The sequence below is a fragment of the Hylobates moloch genome, unplaced genomic scaffold (genome assembly GCF_009828535.3).
Source record: "Hylobates moloch isolate HMO894 unplaced genomic scaffold, HMol_V3 SCAFFOLD_8, whole genome shotgun sequence".
Classification (NCBI taxonomy): Eukaryota; Metazoa; Chordata; class Mammalia; order Primates; family Hylobatidae; genus Hylobates; species Hylobates moloch.
This window is the reverse complement of record NW_026652283.1, coordinates 117,731,533-117,755,810: the sequence shown is the minus strand read 5'-3', so window position 1 is coordinate 117,755,810 and position 24,278 is coordinate 117,731,533. Positions and strand designations below refer to the sequence as shown.

Here is a 24,278-nt window from a genome sequence, read left to right as displayed (position 1 = left end):
TGCCTGTAGTGTTCCTGGCACAGAGTAGGTGCTCAGTCAATGTGAAATGAACGAGTGGGTGAGTGAGTGAATGGGTGAGTGAGTGAATGCGTGAGTGAATGATCCCCATCTCTCCCTCTCCGCTGCTGGCCAGTCATTTCTCTCTGCCCTGGTCCCTGCCTGTCCTCCTCTGTCTCTCCCGCTTTTCTCTCCCTCCTCTTGTTTCTCCTTCTCCACTCCTCACCCTGCATTTTTTCCTCTATCCTGCTGACTTGGTCCCTCCATCCTTCCAGGATTTATGGATTGGGCTCCCTATGCCTCAGAAAGGGTGCACCTGGCTCCTGGTCAGCCTTCATCCCCGGAGGCCCAGGGACTCCTTCGCCAGTCTAACAGCCTAAGCATCTAGCCAGGTTCCCAGCTCAACTTCCCAAATCCTGGCTGTGCACAGGGAAGTCCCGTCTTCCTGCAGTCCCCAGGATCTGGGGACCCCGGGGTGTCCTTAGGAGCAGCCTAGATTTGAGCCGGTGGTTTGTAGGCGGTAGCAGCTCCACAGGCAGATGAAACCACCAGGGAGATTTGTGCCACCCAGGGTGGGCCACTCCCTCCACTTCCGGCCAGTGTTCTAATCAGAAATGGCAGTCCTGCCCACCAGTGCACCAGGTCCCTTGAGGGGAATGTTTCATTCTCCATCTCCCAGCAACTTTCATGGATGCTATTAGCAGCCCTTTTTAAAATTTTAATCATTCACCCAACACCTGTTGAGCACCTACTATAATCCTTGCTTTGGGCAGACCAGGATTTTGGTCACTGCCTTCACAGAGCATACCTTTTGCGGGTGTAGAGGGGAGGTGAGTGGTGCATGTGTGTTGACAGCCAACCCCATATAAATTACTTTATAACTTCAGCGGGCATGGACAAGTGAATAAAGCGCAAGATCATTTTACTAGTCCAAGGATGTTAACCATGGTCTTGCTCTGGGCTCAGCACAAACAGCACTGTGACTTCAAAAGTCTCTAATTGGGGAGTAGCGAGGCCCCACATGTGAAACAATTGGGGCCTGTGTCACCAAGAGAGATCTCAGAGGAGGCAATCCTGGAAGGAAAGGGCCCCTTACAGACTCAAAGAACCTGCAGTCTGGGAACAAGACCCCCTGTGATCTGGGTGGTGGGTGGCCTGGGCAGTAGGTGTTAGCAGCTCTTTCAGGCTGCTGTTGTCTCCAGGTCTTTGGATGGAGAGGGAGAGAGGGAGCCAGATTGGCAGCAGGAAAAGCAGCATACATGGCGGCGCCCGTGTGGCCACTGCCCCTCCAGCTCTGATGCTCCTCAACCTGCTGGGGCACCTGCCTGGACTTGCAGGCACTGGACCCGGCTTCAGTCCTAGCCTCGGCTACGCTGGACCTGAAGAGACCCTCCCTGTTCAAAAAGGCTATGGTGTCCGTCCTGAACTCAGCAAAAATGTTCACAGATTCCTTTTCACTTTTTTTCCTCTTCCTGTGGGCTCTTAGATTATGAGATATAAACCTTTTTAAACATTGATTTTATTTTTTAAATGTTAAATATGCTCATTAAAGGAAACTCAGAAAAAATTTTAAAAGACAGTTTTTAAAAATACGTTTTCATGGTAGAAAGTCGATATTAAACAGAATGGAAAAAAAAGAACTAAGACTCAGGAATCCAGGTTCTAGACCTGCAGTTTCACCCTTGCTTTGCCACCTCAGACAAGTACCTTAACCTCTCTGAGCCTCCATGTGCTGGTTTCTAAGGTGAGGGCGATAACACCGTCTCTCCCTTCCTCTTGCTAATGATAATGTTGTTCCCTAGAGAAAAATGAGATTTGAAAGTGTTCTGTAATCTGCAAGTGACTATAAAATATGAGGGGGTGTGCCAGAAACTCTGGTCCTCAGGGCTGGAAGCACCAGGAAGCATTTGCGGAGGTCTACGAGGGAGAACATGTATTCGCTTTGCAACCCAGAGTAGTAATTTCGAAAGCAAGACCATTAACAAGAGTTGCTCCTTCCTCTCCTCTCGTCTGTAACTGGCTGCAGAGCACGGTTCCGGGGGAACAGGGCGGGGGCTCTACGTCCACTCTGTATCCCCAAGAAAGAGTGTCCGAGGCACCGACCATAGGAAGTGAAGGAAGGTAGGTCGACGTAGCCTTGCAGCTGAATTCGTTCCCCATTTTTCCTTCAGCAGGGACGCATCCTGCTCCGCACCCTGGTTCTCGGCGCTGCGCCCGCGGAGGCTTGTGCAGGGCACTGCGGGCCGCGCGGGTGAGGACCGAGTGCCGCGCAGGGAAGGAGTATCGCAGACCGGCGCCCAGGCCCAGCGGGGGAATCCGAGGGCCGTGTTGGAGGACTCGGCATTCGTTCTGCGCGGGTCACCTTGAATGTCTGTCCGGAACCCTCGCGGCAGGTCCGCAGAGGGTTCATATCTTGGAGGAATTCGTTCCATAGAATGAGGGTTGATTTTCTCTGGGGTTTCTTGTTTTCCATTATAACACTCTGGCGACCTTGGTGGCGCCAAATTTTTTCAGACGTTGCTTTTGTTCCTGGTGTAGCTGCCAAGATCATGGTCCCAGGCGTTGCACTTGGTTTAAAGCAAACTCTGACACGTCCCACCAAAAACTCTCAGAAACTCGGCGCTGGGAAACTATCAGTGGTTTCACTGTGAATTCCAGCATCCACCGTTTATTTTTATTCTGGGGGGAACCAGTGTTTAGATTCCTCTGTACACAATACGCAGCCTACAATTTGCCTCTTCTAAGGGATGAACCAGCTCAAGTCCCAAGAGCCTTAATGGCACAGGGTAAAGCAATTTATTCTTGCCTTGGAGATCTTTTTTAAAAGAGTACAGTACACCTAAGTAATTCTTATTTGTCTAAAATCTGACGACCTGACGCTGGGTCATTAGACCCAGGCACTTAGAAAAAAAAAAGTCAAAGACGTTCACAGTGTTAAATTCTCCTCCTAGACTATGGGAAAGGAAACCCGAGAGAGGACTTGAATGGGGATTGGGCCGCTCTACCCAGGCCAGCCCAGGCATATCTTCCTTAAAAATAGCCAAGAGGCCGGACCTCAGAGCACCCACCCTCTGCCCCCCTTCCCAGCGGCCTCTGGAGCGAGAGACAAGCCTGGGAACCTAGAGAGGCGCCGATAAACCTCCTCCAGCCGGCGGCCCAGCGAGGCCTTGAAATGCTCCCCGCTCCTGGCAACGCGCAGCCAACCTGCAGGCTCCCGCTTGGCCCAAGGGAGGGAGGGGGCGAGCGGCGAGCGAAGGAGGAAAGGAGGGAAAAGGAAACACCCCCAAAAAAGGCCGTTTGCCAACCACCCCTGGTTTGTGCTTGAGCTGAGGCCTTGGGGAGAAAGTTGGGGCCCTGGACCTAGAGGAAAAAGCCACAAGAAACATAATTGTCTCTGTCTCAGGCGCCTTCCAGAGACAGCGAATATTCCTGGGTCAGGGGATCCCAGGTTTCAGTCCACTAGGAGTGCCACCGGAAGGTGCGGGTAAAGGACCGGGGTGGTGGAGGGGGGGAGGTGGCAGGGGTGGCCCAGGGCTGGCAGAAAGCGGCGGCTCAGGGAATCTGGGGTTCCTCGCAAGCAAGCACCCAGCAAAAGCAGGCGATCCCACCCAGCAGTGTGGCAGCAGCCATCCACAGCACAGCCTGTTATAGTCCCACCATCCACAGCACAGCCTGTTAGAGCCCCACCAGCGTACAGAGAAGGGGATTGAAGTTTAGGGAGGATGGGGAGGGCGAGGGTGAAGGATCGCCGCAAGGCACCGCACCTCCCGCTGCAGCCCATCCCGCACTACTGGGAGAAGCCGGCGTAGGAGCGCCGCCTGTGTCCTTGGCTGTGGGGAGGACGCTCAGATGGCACCCCGCCAGACACTAAGCCCCGAACCCCTGGCTTGTTGCTAAGAAAATTCACTGCCTGGTCCAGACTCAGCCCTTTTCGCCCTTTGAGGGTCGCGCGTGGGAGGCAGCTCTGAGACCCCGGGCAGCGCTGGAGCCACAGATTCCCTTGGAGAAAAGAGAGGCCGGGGCAGCTTCCCGCTCGCCCAAGCCCAGAATTTCCACTCTCCAGATAGGCCTTGCAGGCCCCTGCTGCAGGCCTTGGCTTCGCGCCCCTCTCGGTCACCCCCCACGAGGATGATTGCCGGTTTCAAACCGGGAGCAGGGAGTCTGCTTCCTTCTCCGCTGCTTCCGAAGGATCGCAGATTGGAGAGTGCTCCGGAGACTGCTTTTCCCCAGCGCCGGCCTCCGAGATCCCCAGGACCCCTTCAGCCTTAAGTTCCCACGTTTCGGGTCCGTGGGGCCAATTCTGCTAAGTAGCAGGCTAGGAGTTGGGGGAAGTCGGAGAAGAAACCCTAAGGGTGCCGCCCCCAGCTTCTGGGGTGCAGGCCGGCCGGGGTCTAGAGGGGCGGCTGCAGTGTGTCCAGCCTGTGCGCAGGCCTTTCGCCGCTCGGCGCCCCACGCAGTCTCAGTTTCCTCTCCTCTGTTTGGGCCTCCGTGAACCTCCACACCTCTCATTCAGGGAAGAGAATTCCCCGCGCAGCCGCGCTCGTTTCTTCCTCTGGGATTTTCCTGAGAATCCCCAGGAGTTGGCCATGATCCCATGGGGGGTTTCCTTCTACCTAGCCCCGCGTCCTGGCCTCGTCCTTAACGCCCATATTGCCTTCACTCAGGCTGGGAATCTAGGACTGATTTCCTTCTGCGGAAGCGGGTGGCGTCCCCAGCCTGCTTTTGGAGCAGCGCGGATTTCGTGCAGGGTGTTATCCCGACCCCTTCCCCCATCCCTCTAATCTGGTTTGAGAAGCCTGTGCTGGAGAGAAAAACGCGGCCGAAAAAAAAAAAAAAAGAAAGAAAGAAAAAAAAAAAGTTTAACCGAAAGCGTGAGAGCCACCCGCCGGCTGTTATCTGGGGCTGAAGGCTGCGGTAATCGATGGGTTATTTTTACGCGGTAATAGGGCCCTGTGATTGCTCTATTAACCTTTAGACCTGTCTGAGGGACTCTCCGGCTCGCAGCTCCGCTGCGCTGGGGCCTCCAGGCCCCGACGCCGACTCCCAACCCATGCCTGACACATTCCCCTCCCCCGTTCCCTGGAAGAACCCCCTCCACGGAGAAGCTCCCCTGGACCGCCGGGCTCCCCAGCCCTCGCCACGTCCTTTGGATTGGTGCAGCCGCCGTCGCAGGCTGCAGAAAAAAACCGGGAAAGATTAGAAGAGAGGAGGCCACAGGAGATGGGAAGCGTCGCCAGGAAGGGATGCAGACTGCATAAATACATAAAATTGAGGCTGAGGCCTGTGTTCCTGACCGTCTCCCTGGGCTTTTGGGAAGGCAAAAGGGAGGCTTTGGTCTCTACGCTCTGATTTTAGGAGGCAGTCTGGGTGTCTCCCGAACCTCCCCGGAATCCGGGGCTGGGAAGATCCCCACTACCCCTGCCCAGAAACTAGCATCAAGCCGGGCACCCCAGGTGACCCAGTGCCCCACACAAGATCGAAAGTTGAGCCCAAGAGGTCACCTTCTTCTCTACTGGCCCCGCCCCTCGCCCACCGCGGCGGGATGAGGACCACAGGAAGGGGGGCGGGGAGGGAGAAAGGGAACTCATTAATAAAGCTGACCCTGGGCACCACAGAGAATCCAATCTACCTCCGGCTGGGCTGCGGGTGATTCCCCGCGCCCTGGCGGTAGCACTTGGGCGTTTTCCGCGGAGACCCCAGAGGCTGGACTTTGCCTGCTGGGGGAGCTTTCCGCACAGCCCCGCAGCCGGCGCCCAGCGGAGGTGTAGCCGGGGCCGCGCACCCCCGCCCCGCCCTTGCACGTGACTCCCACAGGCCAGTCAGCGCCCGCGGGCCGAGTCGCAGGGCCGGGGACCCGAGCCGCGAGCTGGGGACTCGGAGGCGGCCGGCGCAGGGGCCGCGAGAGGCTTCGTCGCCGCTACAGCTCCGGGGGCGCCCAGGGGAGCGCGCGCGGAACCTCCAGGCCCAGCAGGTAGGGCTTTTTTCTTCCCTATCTTTGCTCCTTCCCGCGGTCCCCCAAACTCGGAGCTTCTCCACCCTTGCTTGTCTGGAGGTAGGGAGGTAGCTAGTGGGAGGAAAAGAGACATGCGCTACTCCCTTCACCGAAATTGGCCAACCCCTGCTCTGCTTTTGACTTTGCCTTAGCAACTTATTAAAGTCAAAGTAAGACTTGGGGGCAAAACAGAGAAATATTGGAAGCGCCTTTGGATTCATTCCGTGTGAACTTGAACGCTTCAATCCCTGCCCCCGTGTGCACATTCTCCAGCCCTTGTTTGCATATCGCAGGCCGGGGCCTGGGTGGTGATGGTGGCCGTGTGAAGTTACTGGGACTGACGGGCCCGGGACAGGCTGCACGGCAGCTCGCACATGGAGGGAAGTAGACGGAGGCGTGTCGCCCACCAGCGACTCCGGGGACGCAGGGTGGCAGTGCCAGGCAGCGCCACTGGGCCTCGGGGGCCCCCAGGAGGCTCTCCGAGGTGCTGGGAGGCTGCTGAGTGGCGGAACTGTTCATGCCCTTTCTGGCCGGTCTCTTCGCCCTCGGGGCTGGAGTCCAGGGACTGAATGCCCCTCTAGAAGCTCACCACCCCACCTACCCGCGCTGCTTCTACCTGAAACTGGCCAAGGGCCCGAGCCCGGACCGGAGCCGTGACTTCCCTCCGCCGGCCACGGCGCTGCCCGGATCTGCCGGGATATGTCGCTTGGCTTTGGGCTCAGGGGTCACCGTGGGCAGAGGGAGGTGCCGGGGTAGCGGACTGCTACCAGGTTGAGGAAAGGAGGGGACTTTTGGTTGGGGAAAGAGTGTGGTGGGGGACCCGCGGCCGGTGGAAGCCCTGGGGCAGCGCGCGGCCCGCAACGCGGAGGTTGGGGAAGTGCCTCGGGGAAGTTTTTCCTGTGTTCTCAGAAAAGGAAGACAACCGAGAGCAGGTTTCAGGCTTTTAAAGAAAGCCTGCGGTGTGGAGGTGATGCTCCGCACACGTCTGTGTCTCCTTCCCTGCTGCGGCCGGCTTGGTTGTGCCGGCTCTCGTGTGACCGTCCTCCTCGCTGCAGGCCGAGAGCGGAGGCGTAAACCCAAGCCAGCGAGGAGTGTCCTATAAAGGGACGGGGACATTTGGGCGCTTGCAATTCTCCCATTCTCAAAAATAGATCGGAAGAGGGCTGTTGGTTGATTCTTGAAAGGAAAGCGCATTTCCTGTTGGCCTGCGAATTTGGGGTGAACTGGGACGAATGATCAGAAGGAGAGCAAAAACTCCCCGATTCTGGTAGCCTCGGGAGCTGCTGGGCTTTCTCCGCCAACTGCAGGATCCAGACTCAATTTCAGCAACCAGCCAGAGGCGTTTTCCAAGAGTGGCTAATTCCTTGTCTTTCCAGAAAGTTATAGAGGGGTATTTTCTCCACCTTCTATTGTTCTAGTAATCCAGCGCAGGCACTGTATCAGCCATTTGAAAAGGCAGAGAATGTGATAAAGACAAATATTAGATTTATGACTTTTTTGCATTTACATTCTAAAGTCTGCAAGTTACTACCTGTATGTATACTGGAAGTTGGATTATAAAATTCTAAATCTCTTTTCTTTTCTAAAGTTATGAGAGAAAAAAATATTACATTATGTTGAAGAACTGCAGGAGTTGAGTATTCCAGCAAATGCAATGAAATAGGTCAGCTACTTGTTTTAAAAGTCAAATATTGGATCTTTTATTAAGGTAAACCCATAATTCTTTAACTTTATTTTCAAAGGGAAAAGTTGGTGACCTCAGGTCAATTTTTTTTTAAATCCATTCTCTAACCAAACTTGCTGGAATGAACTATTTGCCAAGCCAATAGTTTATTGCATATTTTGAAAGCAAACAGGCTTTTAGGAGTTACCATGTGACTATATAATAGAATACAGTAGTATTAATTCCATTATTATTACTAGTGATGTTGCCAAAAATGGTGAAAAGCGTTACGTAGTGTGTACTAAAGATTCCATTTCCAGACTTTTACGGTAATAAAGATGATCATTTATTATAGTACATACATTTGAGGTACTTTCTTGTATTATACTAGAAATCTGTAGTAATAGTCAACTGTTATTTAGAACTTTCTTTTTGCCTGTTAGGACAGTTTTATAAAAACCTGTTACAAATGTTTTACAAATATTAATTTATAATCCTCACTCCTAAGCTTCACAATGATTCTACAAAATAGGTACCTTTAATATTTGCATTTTGCAGATGAGGAAACTGAGGCACAGAGAGGCTAAGTAATTTGTCTAAAGGTATTTATTCCATAAGTTTCAGAGCCTGGATTCATACATAGTTAATATTCTTGTAAATCTACTATTGAAATAAAAAAGAAATCTTTGTCGGGAGTAGTTGCCTCTTTTTAAAGAGAGAAATGGAGTGTGGTGGACAGCTTCAAGCCCCTGGAGCCCTGGAGCCCTACTGATCCCATCCCCTTCCCCCACCCCTTCTGATTGTACTTTGATCTTAGACAAGTTTCAAAACTTTCCAGTGCTTCAGTTCCCTCTTGTAAAATGAGGAGAGACACCTGTGCTTAGTAGAGTTGTAGAGAAAAGGACCTGGAGGTAATTCAGACGGCAGGTAATTAAAAAAGTGTAGCTCTTATTTTATCAGAAAAATTGCCTGATAATAACAAAACGCAGGATGCTGGGAAGTATATAATCAAGTTCTACAAACTGCTCTTTCCCCAAGCATCCACCTTGGTGTTATGATTCTGCTTATGGGTGGACTTCTGATTCTATATGAAGAACCCATTCAGTGAATTAGAATGGTCCAGTGGGTTGTTATTCTGTAGAGCGACATTGTATATTCTTCTCACTTTTCTGGTTCTCATATACAATTTGCAAAACGTCTAAATTATAACTATTTGCAAGAAACCTGTAACTTGTCCGATTTGACGTCCACATGGTATAGTGTATGGATGAGGGTTTCACAACTCTCTTCATGAGGCTTAGCAGACACCGTTGTTCACTTATAAACATTTGGACTCTACTTCTGTTTTTTTTTTTAATTACAAACAAAACTTTGTTAGGTTGTTATTTTGTATAAAGTTTGTCCTTGCCCCCCTAGGGACAATCTAAAGTTCTTTCTAGGCCAGTAATACTTGGGGAGCGATGGGGAACAGAGGAGATGAGAGATTTCTTGGGTCCCAGGCACTCTGCATTAACCCCAAACTTTTGGACTTAGAAAAATATGCTTGCAGAATAAGGTAACATTAAATTCCTTCCTGACAAGCAATACAAAAATAATTGACTAAGATCACAACCAATAACTGCACACCCAAGACCCAGGAAGCCCCTGGTCCCCGGGGCGCCTCTCCCGAGGCTTGCCTGGGCCGCCTGACCCAACGCCTGGACAAAACAAAGGCCCCTGCTTCCCGGCACCGCGCGTCCTCCGGAGCTGCACCCCAAAATCCCCGTGGCGACTTCATTTGCAGCGTGGAAGAAGCAACCACGCAAGTGGAAAGTGGGTTCAGAAAGCTCTGGGATGAACCGCCCTCTCTCTTTCTGTCGTTCCTCCTTTAGGACCCCGGCTGCAGCGAGGAGGAAGGAGCCAGCCTAGCAGCTTCTGCACCAGTGGCCGCGGGTGTCCTGGAGGCCTCTCGGTGTGACAAGTGGGGGACCCGAAGGCTCGTGCGCCACCTCCAGGCCTGGACGCTGCCCTCCGTCTTCTGCCCCCAGTAGGTGCTCCGGACCTCCAGGCCCCGGGGTGAATTCAACTGCTCCTGCATCAGCTTCCGCAACCACCAAAAATTCAAATTGAGATTTTCCGGAGTAAACAAGAGCCTAGAGCCTTTTGCTCAATGCTGGATTTAATACCTATATATTTTTAAGCGAGTTGGTTTTTTTCCCCTTTGATTTTTGATCTTCGTGACATTTCCTCCCACGCATATTATTGTTGTTGCCGTCGTTTTCTCTCCCCGCGTGGTTCCTTGACCCGCGAGGGAGAGAGAGGACCCCGAAGCCGGGAGCTCGCAGGGAGGATGTACCAGAGCCTGGCCATGGCCGCCAACCACGGGCCGCCCCCCGGTGCCTACGAGGCGGGCGGCCCCGGCGCCTTCATGCACGGCGCTGGCGCCGCGTCCTCGCCAGTCTACGTGCCCACTCCGCGGGTGCCCTCCTCCGTGCTGGGCCTGTCCTACCTCCAGGGCGGAGGCACGGGCTCTGCCTCTGGAGGCGCCTCGGGCGGCAGCTCTGGTGGGGCCGCGTCTGGTGCGGGGCCCGGGACCCAGCAGGGCAGCCCGGGCTGGAGCCAGGCGGGAGCCGACGGAGCAGCCTACACCCCGCCGCCGGTGTCACCGCGCTTCTCCTTCCCGGGGACCACCGGGTCCCTGGCGGCCGCCGCCGCAGCTGCCGCGGCCCGGGAAGCTGCGGCCTACAGCAGTGGCGGCGGAGCGGCGGGGGCGGGCCTGGCGGGCCGCGAGCAGTACGGGCGCGCCGGCTTCGCGGGCTCCTACTCCAGCCCCTACCCGGCTTACATGGCCGACGTGGGCGCGTCCTGGGCCGCAGCCGCCGCCGCCTCCGCCGGCCCCTTCGACAGCCCGGTCCTGCACAGCCTGCCCGGCCGGGCCAACCCGGCCGCCCGACACCCCAATCTCGGTAAGTAGGAGCGCGAGGACTGGGGCGCGTGAGGGCCGGGGCAGGGACCGTCTTGAGCCCTGTCGAGGGCCTCTTCTTTTTCCACGAACGCCTTCGTTGGGCTGGGGATGGTGCTTGACTACCTCGAGTTTCGAGGGAAGGCAGAAGCCAGTGCGGGACTGGCGACACCACAGCCCCAGGAGACCGGCTTCTGTGGAGGGGGCCGGGCCTGCCCGCCGGGGCCTCTTCTGAGATGGTGTCAGGGTCGGAGTGCGGCCTCCCCGCCATCCCAGACATCGACCGTGGCCGCGCTGCGATGTGGGTGACGCGGGAGGACAGCGGGCTCCCTGGAGAGCCGGGGGCAGCGGCCTGGGATCCCCTGCTGCCGATTGCTGAGTTTCTGCGCCCCTTTCCTCCCCGCCTGCCCTCGGGCCTCTGCAGGGAACTGATTACAATGGTTTGGACCTCAGACCTTCTGGGCCATTTGGCGGCCCAGTTGGAGGATCCCTCGGGGTAGCTGATGATTTTCCCGTGGGGGGTCTCACGCCGAGAACAAAGGAGGGATGGACAAAGGAGACGCCGGGGAGATGCCCGGAACAGGAGCCCTGGCACCGTGCGGGAGCCACCGGGCCGGGCGCGTGGCTGCATCATGCGGGCGGCCGGGGAGCGGACACGCCCGGTCAGTGTCTGGGAACATAGGGACCCCAAACGGGCTTGTTTATGACGCCCGAGTTAAATGGAGACTTTGCAGTCGCTTGCACGCGTGGAGCCTCCTCTTCTCGCGTGGGCCAGGGTTGGAAATAACCATTGTGGTAGGTTCCATGCAGTGTTTCCATTGGATGTCAGACGGGGAGGGACGGCAAACGTGTCTCAGCCTCCACTGATTCACAAATAAACGCAGCGGGATCTGAGACGGGGCCTGAGAACACGGGCCGGGGGAGAAAGGGAAGTGGCAACCCCTAGTTCAAAATGCAAACGACCTCTGGAATTTCGGGAAGGGACGGAGGAGTGAGTTTGGATTGAGCCCACCCTGTGGGGGAGGGGAAGCCCGGGCTTGAGAAGCAAAGCTCGCGTTTATTGACCACCTACTAAGTGCTAAATCCTTCTGCATTTGTTCTCACTTTGAAGAGTAAAGGCTACCCCTGTCAGGTTTCCAGTCTTGGGCTGGCTCCGAGAAGGGCCTAGGCTTTGAAGCCCTTTTGAATTATCCTCGGGCCCAGGGTGGCCAGGGAAGGTCCCCGGGGGTGCAGCCAAATACACATCGCCGGCAAACTGATTAACCCTGGAAGTGGCGCCGAGGCCCGGTCTGTAGGTCTTAGTATTCCCCTCCCCCTCACCCCTCTTGGGGAGCCAGACGGCCACCCCCAGGGGAGGAGGGGCCCGGCCGAGCCTCGCTGCGACCTTTGCGAGATAGCGCGGCGACATCGCCACACAATGGCGCCCGCAGGCGGGAGTGCGGGGCGGGGCGCGGCGCCCTGGCCTTGCGCGCTTACGGGGTCCTCTCCAGGGCCTCTGGGGCCTCTGACTTAAAATAGGGAGGACTGGGACAGGAGATCGAGGCCATCCTGGCCAACATGTTGAAACCTCGCCTCTACTAAAATACAAAAAAAAAAAAAAATTAACTGGTCGTGGTGGCGCGCGCCTGTAGTCCCAGCTACTGGGGAAGCTGAGGCAGGAGAATCGCTTGAACCCGGGAGGCAGAAATTGCAGCGAGCCGAGATCGCCACTGCACTCCAGCCTGGTGACAAAGCAAGACTCCGTCTCAAAAAAAAAAAAAAAAAAAGGAGGACCGGTCCAGGGAGAGTTTGCTTTGTAACCCCGGTAATCCTGGAGGGAATTTGGTGTTTGGTTAAGGAAAAGAGAGAAGTTCAAAATCATGAGTTACATCCAGCAGTGTAAAAACTAAATACCCGCCGGGCGCGGTGGCTCACGCCTGTAATCCCAGCACTTTGGGAGGCCGAGACGGGCGGATCACAAGGTCAGGAGTTCCTGGCCAACATGGTGAAACCCCATCTCTACTAAAAATACAAAAATTAGCTGGGTGTGGTGGTGTGTGCCTATAGTCCCAGTTACTTGGGAGGCTGAGGCAGGAGAATCGCTTGAACCCGGGAGGCAGAGGTTGGAGTGAGCCGAGATTGCTCCACTGCACTCCAGGCCTGGCGACAGAAGGAGTATGTCTCAAAACAAACAAACAAAAAACCGAAATACCATTTGGGTGCACACAGTATTCGATTTTAAAATGTCAGCCATGCCATGTAGAGGCTGCTGATGAAGTGATGTTTCCCAAATTCCCATGTCAGCAGATGGCAAGCTGACCTCCCTGAGCGTCTCTCTGCCAAGAACTGCCACCTGCCTTCTCTGGGCTCTTCCTGGATAGCTTATGAAGTCCACAGCCTTTGAATCTGGCCTAGAGGGTAGCTTTTCTCTTCTGCACCCAGCCAAGTGTTTTCGGAGAGGTGCAGCTCTCTGTGAGGGAACACAGGGCACGTTGAACTTGTTGGCATTCATAGCTTCAGCGTGTTACGCAGGTGGCACTTACATAAAAGCAACTGAAATTAAAAGCAGTGCATGTGGCCAGGCGCGGAGGCTCATGCCTGTGTTCCCAGCACTTTGGGAGGCTGAGGCAGGAGGATCATTTGAGGCCAGGAGTTCGAGGTCAGCCTGGGCAACATAGTGAGACCCCATCCCTACAAAACATTTTTAAAAATTAGCCAGGCATAGGGTGGCATGCCTGTAGTCCCAGCTTCGGAAGCTGAGGTGGGAGGATCACATGAGCTCGAGGCCACTGCGCTCCAGCCTGGGTGACAGAGTGAGACCCTCTCTCAAAAAAAAAAAAAAAAAAAAGCCAGTGCATGTGAATATGCTTTTTATATGTTCTTCCCATCACCTGGGCTCTCCTACCTGCCTGGCAGCTTTAGTGAGGACCAGCATCACATACTAGCTGACCCTGAGTGATGGAGGGAAGATGGGAACTGACCCCAGCTTTCTGAGGAGTTGCCACTGAGCCCTAAGATGGCCAGTGTGGTGGGAGGAGCACAGGGTTTTAAAGTTGGCCAAACCTAGATTCAGTTCCAGGAGGCTCGTGTTATCTTGGGCAAGTTACTTACCTGTCTTGGTCTCACCTCTTTTTTCGTAAAATGGGATCATCAAAACAATTTTTAGTGTTGCCTTAAATTAGAAAAATAAGGTAATACTTTTGAAGAATTTGGCTTTGGCCCTTCACAAATGATGGTTATTTTATTGAATAGCCACTCACTATCATGTAGAGTTACCAATTTTGCTGGTGTGCCCAGGACTGAGGGTTTTCCCAGAATGTGGGATTGTTTCTGGTGAACCTGGGACAGTCCCCATTGAACACAGATCGTTGGACACTCAGTGTGAAAATGGGTGCATTACCCATCGTTGTGGTCTGGTAATGAGCTGAGAACAAAGAAGAAACAGCAGAGGAGAAGCAGCTGAGAGCAAAGGAGAAGCAGCATCGTTCTTCCCTCTGCTGAGATTCTGGAAGTAGTCACTTAAGTGCTGCCAGCTGCATTTGGTCTTGAAGGGTGAGTAGGAGTTTGTCAGGAAAAGAACAAGCAATTTTTTAAAGAAAGAAATATTGGCCATTTTATAGGAAAAAAAAAGACAAAAAGAGGCCAGGTGCAGTGGCTCACACCTGTAATCTCATCCTTTGGGAGGCTGAGGTGGGAGGATTGCTTGAGCTCGGGAGTTTGAGACCAGCCTTGACAACATAGTGAGACTGCATTTCTAAAAAAAAAAAAAATTAGCTGGGCATGGTAATGCATGCGTGTAACTCCAGCAACTCAGGAGGCTGAGGTGGATCACTTGAGTCAGGGAGGTTGAGGCTGCAGTGAGCCGTGATTGCACCACTGTACTCCCACCTGGAGAACAGAGCAAAGACCCTGTCTCAAAAAAAGAAAAAGAAAAAGAAAGGATATACTCTGCTTTACTAATATGTTGTGTAGTACCATGAAATAATACAATGCAACCGGGCCTTTGGTTTAAATAATGTATTTGTCACAATAGGTAAAACTATACAGACTAATTCACCCTTAACTCAGAAACTGTTTTTAATTTCAATGAGGAGAAATAAGAGAACACTTTTATTTTTCTATGTAACTGCTGTAGTTTTAACAATATCTTGCCATAGTTCTTATGTTGGTTATTTGAATAGGGCAAAAATCAGAATAATAATAAATAATAAAAGTTAACAGGGGCCTCTGTAAAGCCCTGAACTTAGGTTGAAAGAAATGTGTGGCCTGACTGCAATGTATGTGAACTTTAATTCACTCCAAGTTCCATATGAGCTACGACCCTAAAACAACTGTTAAAATCATTAATTAGGCTGCATGAATGGAATTATGTGACCTTACTGAGGGCAGGTACAGAGTCTTACTCATTTTTAAGTGCCTGGCACATGTTGGGCACTTAGCAAATATTTGCGTAGGGATCTTGCTGGTAATTGCCCCAGGACTCTGCCCTGCCTGGGTCCAGCCACCCAGAATGGCTGCCTGAGTCCTTTAAGAAGCAAACTGGAGAGCCCTAGGGGAATGGTGGGCAGGGTGGAAGAGGGTTCTGGAAACTTCAGGGAACCACTGGAGGAAAGCAGGGCTTTTAGGCTGGAGAAGTCACTGAGTGGATAAAAGCAAGATGGAGTATGACTGTGTCCAAATTTCTGAAAAGCAAAAAAAAAGAAAAAAAAGTCCATGGCCTTTTAACTGTGTGTTACTGAAGGTGAGCAGCTATTAGATGCGAGAACACTCCTAGATGATTGTGGTTGTGTGGAAATGCAATATGGAATATGGCTTTTCTTCATCATAAACTCCTGGGCCCTGGAAGCACTTGTGGTGGAGCTCTGGAGCTCTGCGGACAGTTCTTGCCTTGCAGGGGCTAGGATCTGCATGTGCCTGTGAAACAGCCGTAGCCGGAGAATGTAGCTGTTTCCTTTTAAAGAACCCAGTTACGGTGGTTACACATGTATCTCCATATGGCAAAATTGTGGAGCTGTGCTCTTAAAATGGGAGTCTTTTATTGCATGTACATTACACCTCAGTGAAGCTGATTTTTGTACCAGTTAATGCTTGTGAGTACTTAAGGCTGAAAAGGAGACCGAAATGGAAATAGATTGTAAATATGCCTTGACGGATATATGGTGGTAGGTGTTACTGGAAAGGCTAGGAAAATATATTTTACTATGGAATAACAATTATTTTGTGTAATGGAGAAATAAGCAATTATGATATTCTCCAAGGATTTCAAAAATTTTGAATCATTTTTAGAGTTGATAAAAATAACAACACAATGAAATACATGTACAGTATATCACTGTGTTATCCAAACAATTTATTTAAAAGAAGTTTTGCCCCATTAGGGACGGAGTGGGGGCATTCAAGGTGTTCTCAGAGTTTGTTTATGGTGCAGGTCAGTGAAAAACCCTGAAGTGTTTTCTAGATCTTTTGGGACCTGCTTATCAAGTACGCTAGTGGCTTTCAAAGCCGGTTCATTTGTGCAGGAAACTTTGTGAGACTGAAGAATGATTTGTCGATCTTCAGGAAAACCAAAGTTGTTTAACTTTCCGGTTACCACCCTGAGCAGGTCAGTCAAAGTTGGGGTTGGTCTGTGGTGCTAAGCTGAGAATGAATTAAATAAGGGAGGTGTGTTGGGGTAGCCAGGGGTGTGTCACTACCTCTAGTGAGCCCTGTCACTTGCCCAATTGTGTCCCATCAAAAGGTCAGGCCACATTTGCTAGGCACTTTCTAAGCACTCAGGTGGAATGATGCCCGGGAGACAGTTCTAGATAACGCTTTATTCTGTATCCCTCGCCATTTCTTTTCTTACTTAAATGCACTAAGAAAACAAACATACTGAGGTGTGGGGAAACAGGAACTCTGATACCTGTGGGTGGGAGTGTAAATCGCTCTGACCTTTATGGAGAGTCTTAGGTGTAGTAGCCATAAAATTGCAAAGTAGACAGCCTTGACTCCGGAATTTTCACTTTTAGGGATTTGTTCCACAAATACACCAGCACATATTAATTTCAGCATTGCTCGTAATAACAAAATTGGAAATAATCTAAATGTGCATCCTTAGGGGACTGTTTGTATGCATGTGGCACATAGAAACCATAAGCTATGTAGGCAAAAAATAATGAAGTTCATTATCTAATGTATGGAATCCTCACAAAGACATTTATAAATGCAGGAAGTGTATATAGCACTTTACTCTTTGTGTTAAAAAAAGAAAAAAATATTATATTCACTTGAAAATACAAAATCTCACAAGAAATTTGTAACACAGATTTGCCTGTGGGGAGGAAAGCGGGTAGTTGAGGGATAATGGTAGAAAAGGGACTTTCGCTATGCATGCCTTGGAACTTTTTGAATTTTTTAACCACCTTAATCATTTTTATACTCATTTCTGTGCTTCAGTAATCCATTTAATAACAAGAAAATACATTTAACATACAGGGAAGTTAAAGCTAAGTTTAATGTAAAAATTTAAATCATTGGCTGGGTGCAGTGGCTCACACCTGTAATCCCAGCACTTTGGGAGGCTGAGGCGGGCAGATTGTGAGATCAGGAGACCAGCCTGGCCAATGTGGTGAAACCCTGTCTCTACTAAAAATACAAAAATTAGCTGGGCATGGTGGCACGTGCCTGTAATCCCAGCTATTCAGGAGGCTGAGGCAGGAGAATTGCTTGAACCCGGGAGTTGGAGGTTGCAGTGAGCCGAGATCACACTACTGCATTCCAGCCTGGGCGACAGAGCAAGACTCCATCTCAGAAAAAAAAAAAATTCAAATCATCTTAGCCATTTTTAAGTATACAGTTCAGTAGTGTTAAGTACATTTGCATTGCTGTGTATCAGATCTTTAGAACTTAAACTCTGCCCATTAAAATACGACTCCCATTCCTCTCCACACCAGCCCCTGGTAACCCCCATTCTATTTTTTTCTTAAGAATTTGACCACTCTAGGGACCTCATACAAGTAGAATCATACAGTATTTGTCGTTTTGTTTCTGGCTAATTTCATTTAACATAATGTCTTCATGATTCATCCATGTTGTAGCATGTGCCAGAATTTCCTTCCTTTTTAAAGCTGAATAATGTTCCACTGTATGTGTAGACCATGTTTTGTTTATCCATTCATACATGGATGGACACCTGAGTTGCTTCTCAGGTGTCCATCCTGAGAACTGTGTAATCAATTATTGTGAATAATAGCCAAGACTATTATTCACAGTAGTCTTGGCTATTGTGAATAATGCTGCTATGAACATGGATATGCAAATGAAACCTTTTGAATTTTGAAGGATGTGACTATATTACCTAATTTTAAAAACATATTAAACTAAGTTTAAAAAAACCAGATATATGATATTCATGAATCAACTTCCTGAAAGTAGCATCTTTTTTTTTTTTTTAAGAAGATTCTATATTTAGTGTTTATGGATGCACAGGAAAACTGCTTTAAGGCATAAGTTGTTTTTTATTAAATTTGTCTTTTACCTATTCTTTTACAAGTTTGGGGGTTTTCCTTTGTACTCAAGCTTCCTCAAGATTCTTAAAGGCAGATCAAAACCATCCTCAGTGGCAATCCTGTATTTGGCTTTTGATTTTGCTTATCTCACAGGAGGTTGCTTTACTGAGAGGGAGAAATCTCTACTCCTGGTCTCAGTACTGGTAGTGGATCTAAATCGGCAATGGGCAGACATCCCAGCCCCACACTACTGTGGCTTCCCCAATTGTCGGCACAAACAGTCACGTACTAGGCAATGGTGACCTCTCCAAGTAGGCAGTTTTCCCTCAGGTTATATTGGAGTTAGAACCTGCCTGAAAACCACTAACCAGCTGCAGTGGTGGGATTGTGTGAAGAACAAGTTACCTTCCTCCAGGGCAAGGTGATTCTTTTAAACAAATTTTAAGACAATTTAATTGTACTGAATTTAGAGCTGAAGCCAGTTGCAAATGTAGCTGCTTGTGTCTGCATAAGAAAGAGGAAGTATGCTAGTTTTCCTTTCCTTGTTCCAGAAGAGGGCAGTTCTTGCCAACGAGAGCTGCTGCTTTAAGAACTTGAAGCAACTTTTCTGACATCTGAGACTATTTGTCTTTTGGGAACTTATTTGTCCTATCCTGCCTGCAGAACCAGCTGATAAGGCTCTCTTGGGAAGGAGTATCGCTCTGCTATATTGACCTCTGATAGACCATGACATGGCCCCATGTACCATACAACATAAACCGGTTACTAAGACTAATTTAATGGCTATGTCTAGAGCTACTCTTTTGTCACCTTCTAAAGAAGACAGGGAAGAAAATATAAATGGGGTTATAATAGGAATAATCTTGAATTTGTTTTAATTTATACAAAATACATTTATAAGTTTTGGTACATTCGTGTTTGGATACTGGCTAACAACTTTTTAGCGAGAGTAGCCTGTATCTTGCATGTCATTCCATTGAACAGTAAGGTGGATCCCTGTCAATGAAGAAATCATCTGATGCCAGGGACTTTGAAGTCTCTCTCCAAGAGGTAGATATGATGATCTCTGTTTTGCTGGAAAGGAAGCTGACACCCAGAAAGAGGCTGTAATCTCAGGTCCCCATGGGTGGTAAACAGCTCCGGTTTGGAACTCAGGTAAGTCCAACCTGCAGGATTGTACTTTCCCCCTTTCCCCACACTTTCCATTTGCCAAATCTGATATGAGGGCACTTAGCTCTTCAGAACCAGAAGCTATGTGTGATTGAAGGGCTCTATTTTTTTTTTTTTTTTTTTTTGAGACGGAGTCTCGCTCTGTCACCCAGGCTGGAGTGCAGTGGCGCGATCTGGGCTCACTGCAAGCTCCGCCTCCCGGGTTCACGCCATTCTCCTGCCTCAGCCTCTCGGAGTAGCTGGGACTACAGGCGCCCGCCACCACGCCCGGCTAATTTTTTTGTATTTTTAGTAGAGACGGGGTTTCACCGTGGTCTCGATCTCCTGACCTCGTGATCCGCCCGCCTCGGCCTCCCAAAGTGCTGGGATTACAAGCGTGAGCCACCGCGCCCGGCCGAAGGGCTCTATTAAACCTTAGGATTTTCCATGACTTGTCGCTCCCATCCGCTTCCTCTCCCCAGGGTAGCTTCTTGTCTGAGTTTCCGTTTGCTTCCCACCAATCACTGTCTCTCTAGGAGCAATGTCGTCCTATGGAACCTTCCTTATCATTCCTCAACTGTAAGCTCTGCAGTTGAGGAATACAATGTTAGGAATCCCAGTGTTGCACAAACTTCCTTTTTAGCCCTTGGATTCTGGTGTGCAGAGAATTAAAGATACTTCCCAGAATTCAGACCCTTCCAATGAGAGGATTCCCCTAACTCTAGGGGAACTGTTGGCTGCTTAAGAGCAAAACCATATGGCTCAGGCAAAAATCCCTTTCCTAAGAGAAATCTGTAACTGACCTCTCTGTCTTCCCTTTTCTCTGAAGATTTCAAATATATTTGGGGTAAAAGCAGAGAAAGAAGAGGAGAAAAGCACAATAAAAGCACAATAATGATGATTTTAGTAAAGATAATAATAGGGGCATGGATCAAGACAGTGACTTAAACCCCAGGAAGGAAAAGCCCCGTGGAATTGGTCTGAACTGAACATAGCAGCCCATCAGTGGAAGTTTTCTTATTTCTGGCAGGTGGCCTGTGCTTTTATCTATTACTGCTCTGTAATCAGAATTGAGCCACGATATTCAAGCTTCTTATCTGAATGATGGGAATTTGGTTTTCTGGCCTTCTGCATTTTGCAGGAGCCCAAGAATTGACCTGATGTTTTAAAATATATTTTCCCTCCAAAGGAGAGTATAATCCAGACAGGTGGGCCATTCTGTGTGTTTAGAGTCATTGAAAAGCCTCTGCAAGTAAAATTTGAGGCTGTCCGTAACTCACATTGAATAGTTACAGATGTATTTTATTTTGGAGGAGGAAAAATCCAGAAGTTACTACCACAATTTGGTGGGAATTTCGAATTTTGGAGTTTTCCTTTGTACTCAAGCTTCCTCGAAATTCTTCCAGGCAGATCAAAGCCATGGGTTTTGGGATCCCTTAATCACAAATCCAGTTTTGCTTCTAAAATTCTAATCAGTCCTTAAGTTATTTTTTAAATCTTCCTTTCTACTCCCCAGTTTAAATCTACATTTCTACTTCTGGAAATCCAGTCAAACCTTATCACTTCCATTTAGAACTGATCGATAGCAACTGGTGAGCAGGTTAATTATAATCGCAGAATAAACGCTGAAGTCTCAAAGTTCACCACTTTTGCAATGTTTCCAAACCCCTCGGGACCATGCCAGGAGGCGCTCATTGACCCATTCAGAGCAGGTGTGGGAGTTTGAACCAGGGGCAGACAATCGGATCTGATTCAAACAACTCAATTTGGTTTCTTATCTAGAGGTTTTCCTATCTTATGATGTCTGTCATTTTAGATAAAAAAAAGAGTTCATCAATTGAGCTGGGACATGGCAAAGTTACATTTTATTCTGATAAAAGTTTTCTAGTTGTTGGTTTATCAGCTTGGGTTGAAACTGTGTCTCCATCAAGATCTGCAATGACCTTTTCAGATATTTTATCAGGTATTAGGTGGGGGAGTCCTTTTTTTTTCTTTCTTTGACCTAGAAAAGAATGACCTGACTTCCAAGACCATAAATCAAACCAGTTGAGACAGGCAATAATACAGGTTGCCCCTCAAAATTGAGTAGGCGGGGAAAACAAACAACAAATAAAACCTTTCCCTAGCATTTAGGGAGAACTTAACTTGACCCGAAATAAAGAATGTAGTTCCCATGGAGTGCACAGATGTAGGAAAATACTGCTTGTTTTAAAAAAGAAAATGCTTTCCAGGCAAAAATGGCTTCAGAAAAACACGTAGTATTTTTTTTTCAAATAGTATCAGGGAAACTTCTTTTATGAAAGTCAATGTATATTTATTACAGAAAAATAGAAAACTCACATAAACCAATGTAAAAATAATTGGTAATCTTACCATCCAAAGATAAACACTGTTAGGCATTAATCCTTGACTTCTAGTTATCATACATGTACAGGTATGTGTATAACTACTTATTAAGTAGTCATACAAGGTACTGTTTGAAGTCATTTCAGCACTGATGGCAGTTTCTGTAAAATTAGTGACCCAGATTGGATCCTTAAATACTGTTGCCATTTTTAAATAAAGCAGAAGCGAGAAATTGATCAGCACTGTCAAAAACATCTGAATGGAAGAGTTGGGTGTAAAAACATATTTTTTAATCTTATGGTATATAATTTATAGCCACTTTAAAGCATATTTGTAAGTTTTAAATTAAGGTCCTTGAAGCGAGGTGCCCCCAGGACATGTGATTTACTAGGCCTCACTGGGGAATGGGAGTTGCAGCGCTGAAATCTGCTATTTGAAAAGGGGTGACCCAAGATCCCAGCAGCCGCAGGGAGGTGAAAGCACATTGGTCTGGTGCGGAGAAACCCTGGGCTCCTCTCCCAGACCCTTCTCTTCCTAGGTGTGACTCACTGTGCCTCTCTCTTCTTGTGTGGCCATTTGTAAGGTGAAGAAATCAGGTCAGGTACAGCAATGGTGAGAAGGACTGCTCTACTGCCCTTTGGAGATGTTTAAAATCCAGTGTCTTCTGGCATGCCCCGTGATAGTCATTCAGGCTGACTTTGTCTTTCCTGGTACCACAGAGGCCACATTAACATTAAGCCTTCCTGCGCCTGCGTGAACATCAAACTCGAATGCATGCTTGCCTGTGTCAGGTAGGTTTCCACAGCTGCCTGCCTCGTTTTAAGCAACTCTGTGAAATCTTGGGTTTGATGGACTCATCTTTTCTTTTTACCTTTTATTGTAGATTTGGGGGTGCATGTGAAGGCTTGTTACGTAGGTAAACTCGTGTCACGGGTGTTTGTTGTACAGATTATTTCATCACCCAGGTATTAAGCTCCAGTACCCAATGCTTATCTTTTCTACTCATCTCTCTCCTCCCACCCTCCACTCTCAATTAGATACCAGCATCTGCTGTTCCCTTCTTTGTGTTCATAAGTTCTCATCATTCAGCTCCCACTTATATGTGAGAACATGCGGCTGGTTTCCTTTCCTGCATTAGTTTGCTAAGGATAATAGCCTCCAGCTCCATGTGTGTTCCCTTCAAGAGACATGATCTGGTTCTTTTTTACGGCTGCATTGTTTTTCTTATGCAAAGTGACCTCAGGTGCTCTGAGTTTCCTGCTGCTTGTGCTTTGCTTTTCAGTTAATAAACCCACTCAGTGTTGTCTGCAGGTCTAGGCAGTGGTGGAGAATTCATAGACGGTCAGCTCCCTTCACACCCCAGCTCCACATGTGTGATTTGCTTCATCCATCCACCAGCCAATAAATACTTCCCCCCATTCCCTGTGAGCCTGGCGCTGGTCAGGCTGTAAAGATACAAAATGAACGGAAGTGTCTCCGAATCCCAGCAGCTTAGAGCTTGTTAGTGGGGGGAACACGTGCTTAGGGCAGGGGATGAAGCACAAGGGGGCGAAAGTGGGTTCTACAGAGCCCTTAGGATACCGAAACTGGCCTCGGCGCCTGAAGTCAAGGCCAGGCTTCCTGGGCAAGGCAGACTTGTGGAATCCTAAAGGATGAGTAGGAGTTTGCTGCTTATGGGAAGGTCATTCTGAGCCCAGGACTTAGCTTGAATCAGGCTGTTCTGCAGTCCCGAGTGGAGCGCGCGAGGCAGGAATGCAAGCAGAGGCATGGCGTTGAGGGATGTTAGAAGGCTGGAAAGGTGAGCAGGATTCGAGCAGCACTTCAGATATAGCACTTTGGTTATGGTATAAAAAGGCGCAAGCTCCTGGCTGTTGGTTTTGTTTTGCACCTACGCAGGGTGATAAGCGCCTCCCTCTGAGTCACCCATTTCCCATCGGAGAAGGAACTCTGGTTAAAATGAAGCCACACTCTACAGGCCAGTTTTGGAGGATTTATGTGATGTGCTTCGGTAGTAGGGCACAGCGGCTGTGTGGTTTGAGTTCAAGTTGAGGGCCAAGAGGGGACAAAACTCAAGCCAATTTTAGTCCCCAAATCTGGATCCCTGCCCTGGGAAGGAAGAGGAGTGTTCGTCTGACCCAGGAGGTCAAGCATCTTGTAATTCTGCCCTCTTCTTGTACTTTCTTTAAAGGTGGTGGGATCAAATAGGATTACAATATAGATAATTACAGGGGACAATACTATGATGCAAGGATGGATTGCCAGACCCTGTAGGGTGGATCCATCTACCTCCCAGGAGGTGTAGAGGTGAAGAGGAAGGGCTCAGATTAACCGGTCTTTCTTTCTCGTTTGAACCTCTCTCACTTTGATCCATCACCCTTCCTTTAATTTTAAGTTCAATTTCTGCCTTTTAAATAAATTAAAAAACATTTTTTTGAGACAGACTGTCACTTTGTTGCCTACGCGGGTCTCTAACTCCTGGGCTTAAGCGATTCTCCTGCCTCAGCCTCCCAAAGTGCTAGGATTACTGGTGTGAACCACCATGCCCCGCCTAAATAAGTTTTTTAATATGAAAAATTTCAAACATAATAAAAATAGAAAGTAGAATATTCATCCCTCAGCTTTGACAAATATCAATTCATGGCCAGCTGTTTAAGCTATACGTCACTCACTTTCCCCCACACAGTATTATTTTGAAGCATATTCCAAACAGCATGTCATTTCACC

General features: G+C 49.2%; 1 protein-coding gene across 5 annotated transcripts in view; it reads left to right on the top strand.

Annotated features, from left to right (window-relative positions):
• The window catches only part of GATA4 (GATA binding protein 4), an 84,364-nt gene that overhangs the window by 21,724 nt on the left and 38,362 nt on the right, over nucleotides 1-24,278 (top strand). For 2 of the 5 annotated variants that reach the window (XM_032159157.2, XM_032758050.2), the window contains exons 1-2: nucleotides 5,866-5,968; nucleotides 9,524-10,597. In XM_032159157.2, coding sequence (XP_032015048.1) covers nucleotides 9,982-10,597 — 616 coding nt within the window. In that variant the 5' untranslated portion in view covers nucleotides 5,866-5,968; nucleotides 9,524-9,981. Of the gene's footprint in view, nucleotides 1-2,076; nucleotides 2,119-5,865; nucleotides 5,969-9,523; nucleotides 10,598-24,278 lie in introns of those variants that run through there. The other 3 variants (XM_058442868.1, XM_058442865.1, XM_058442867.1) reach the window with 2 other exon arrangements.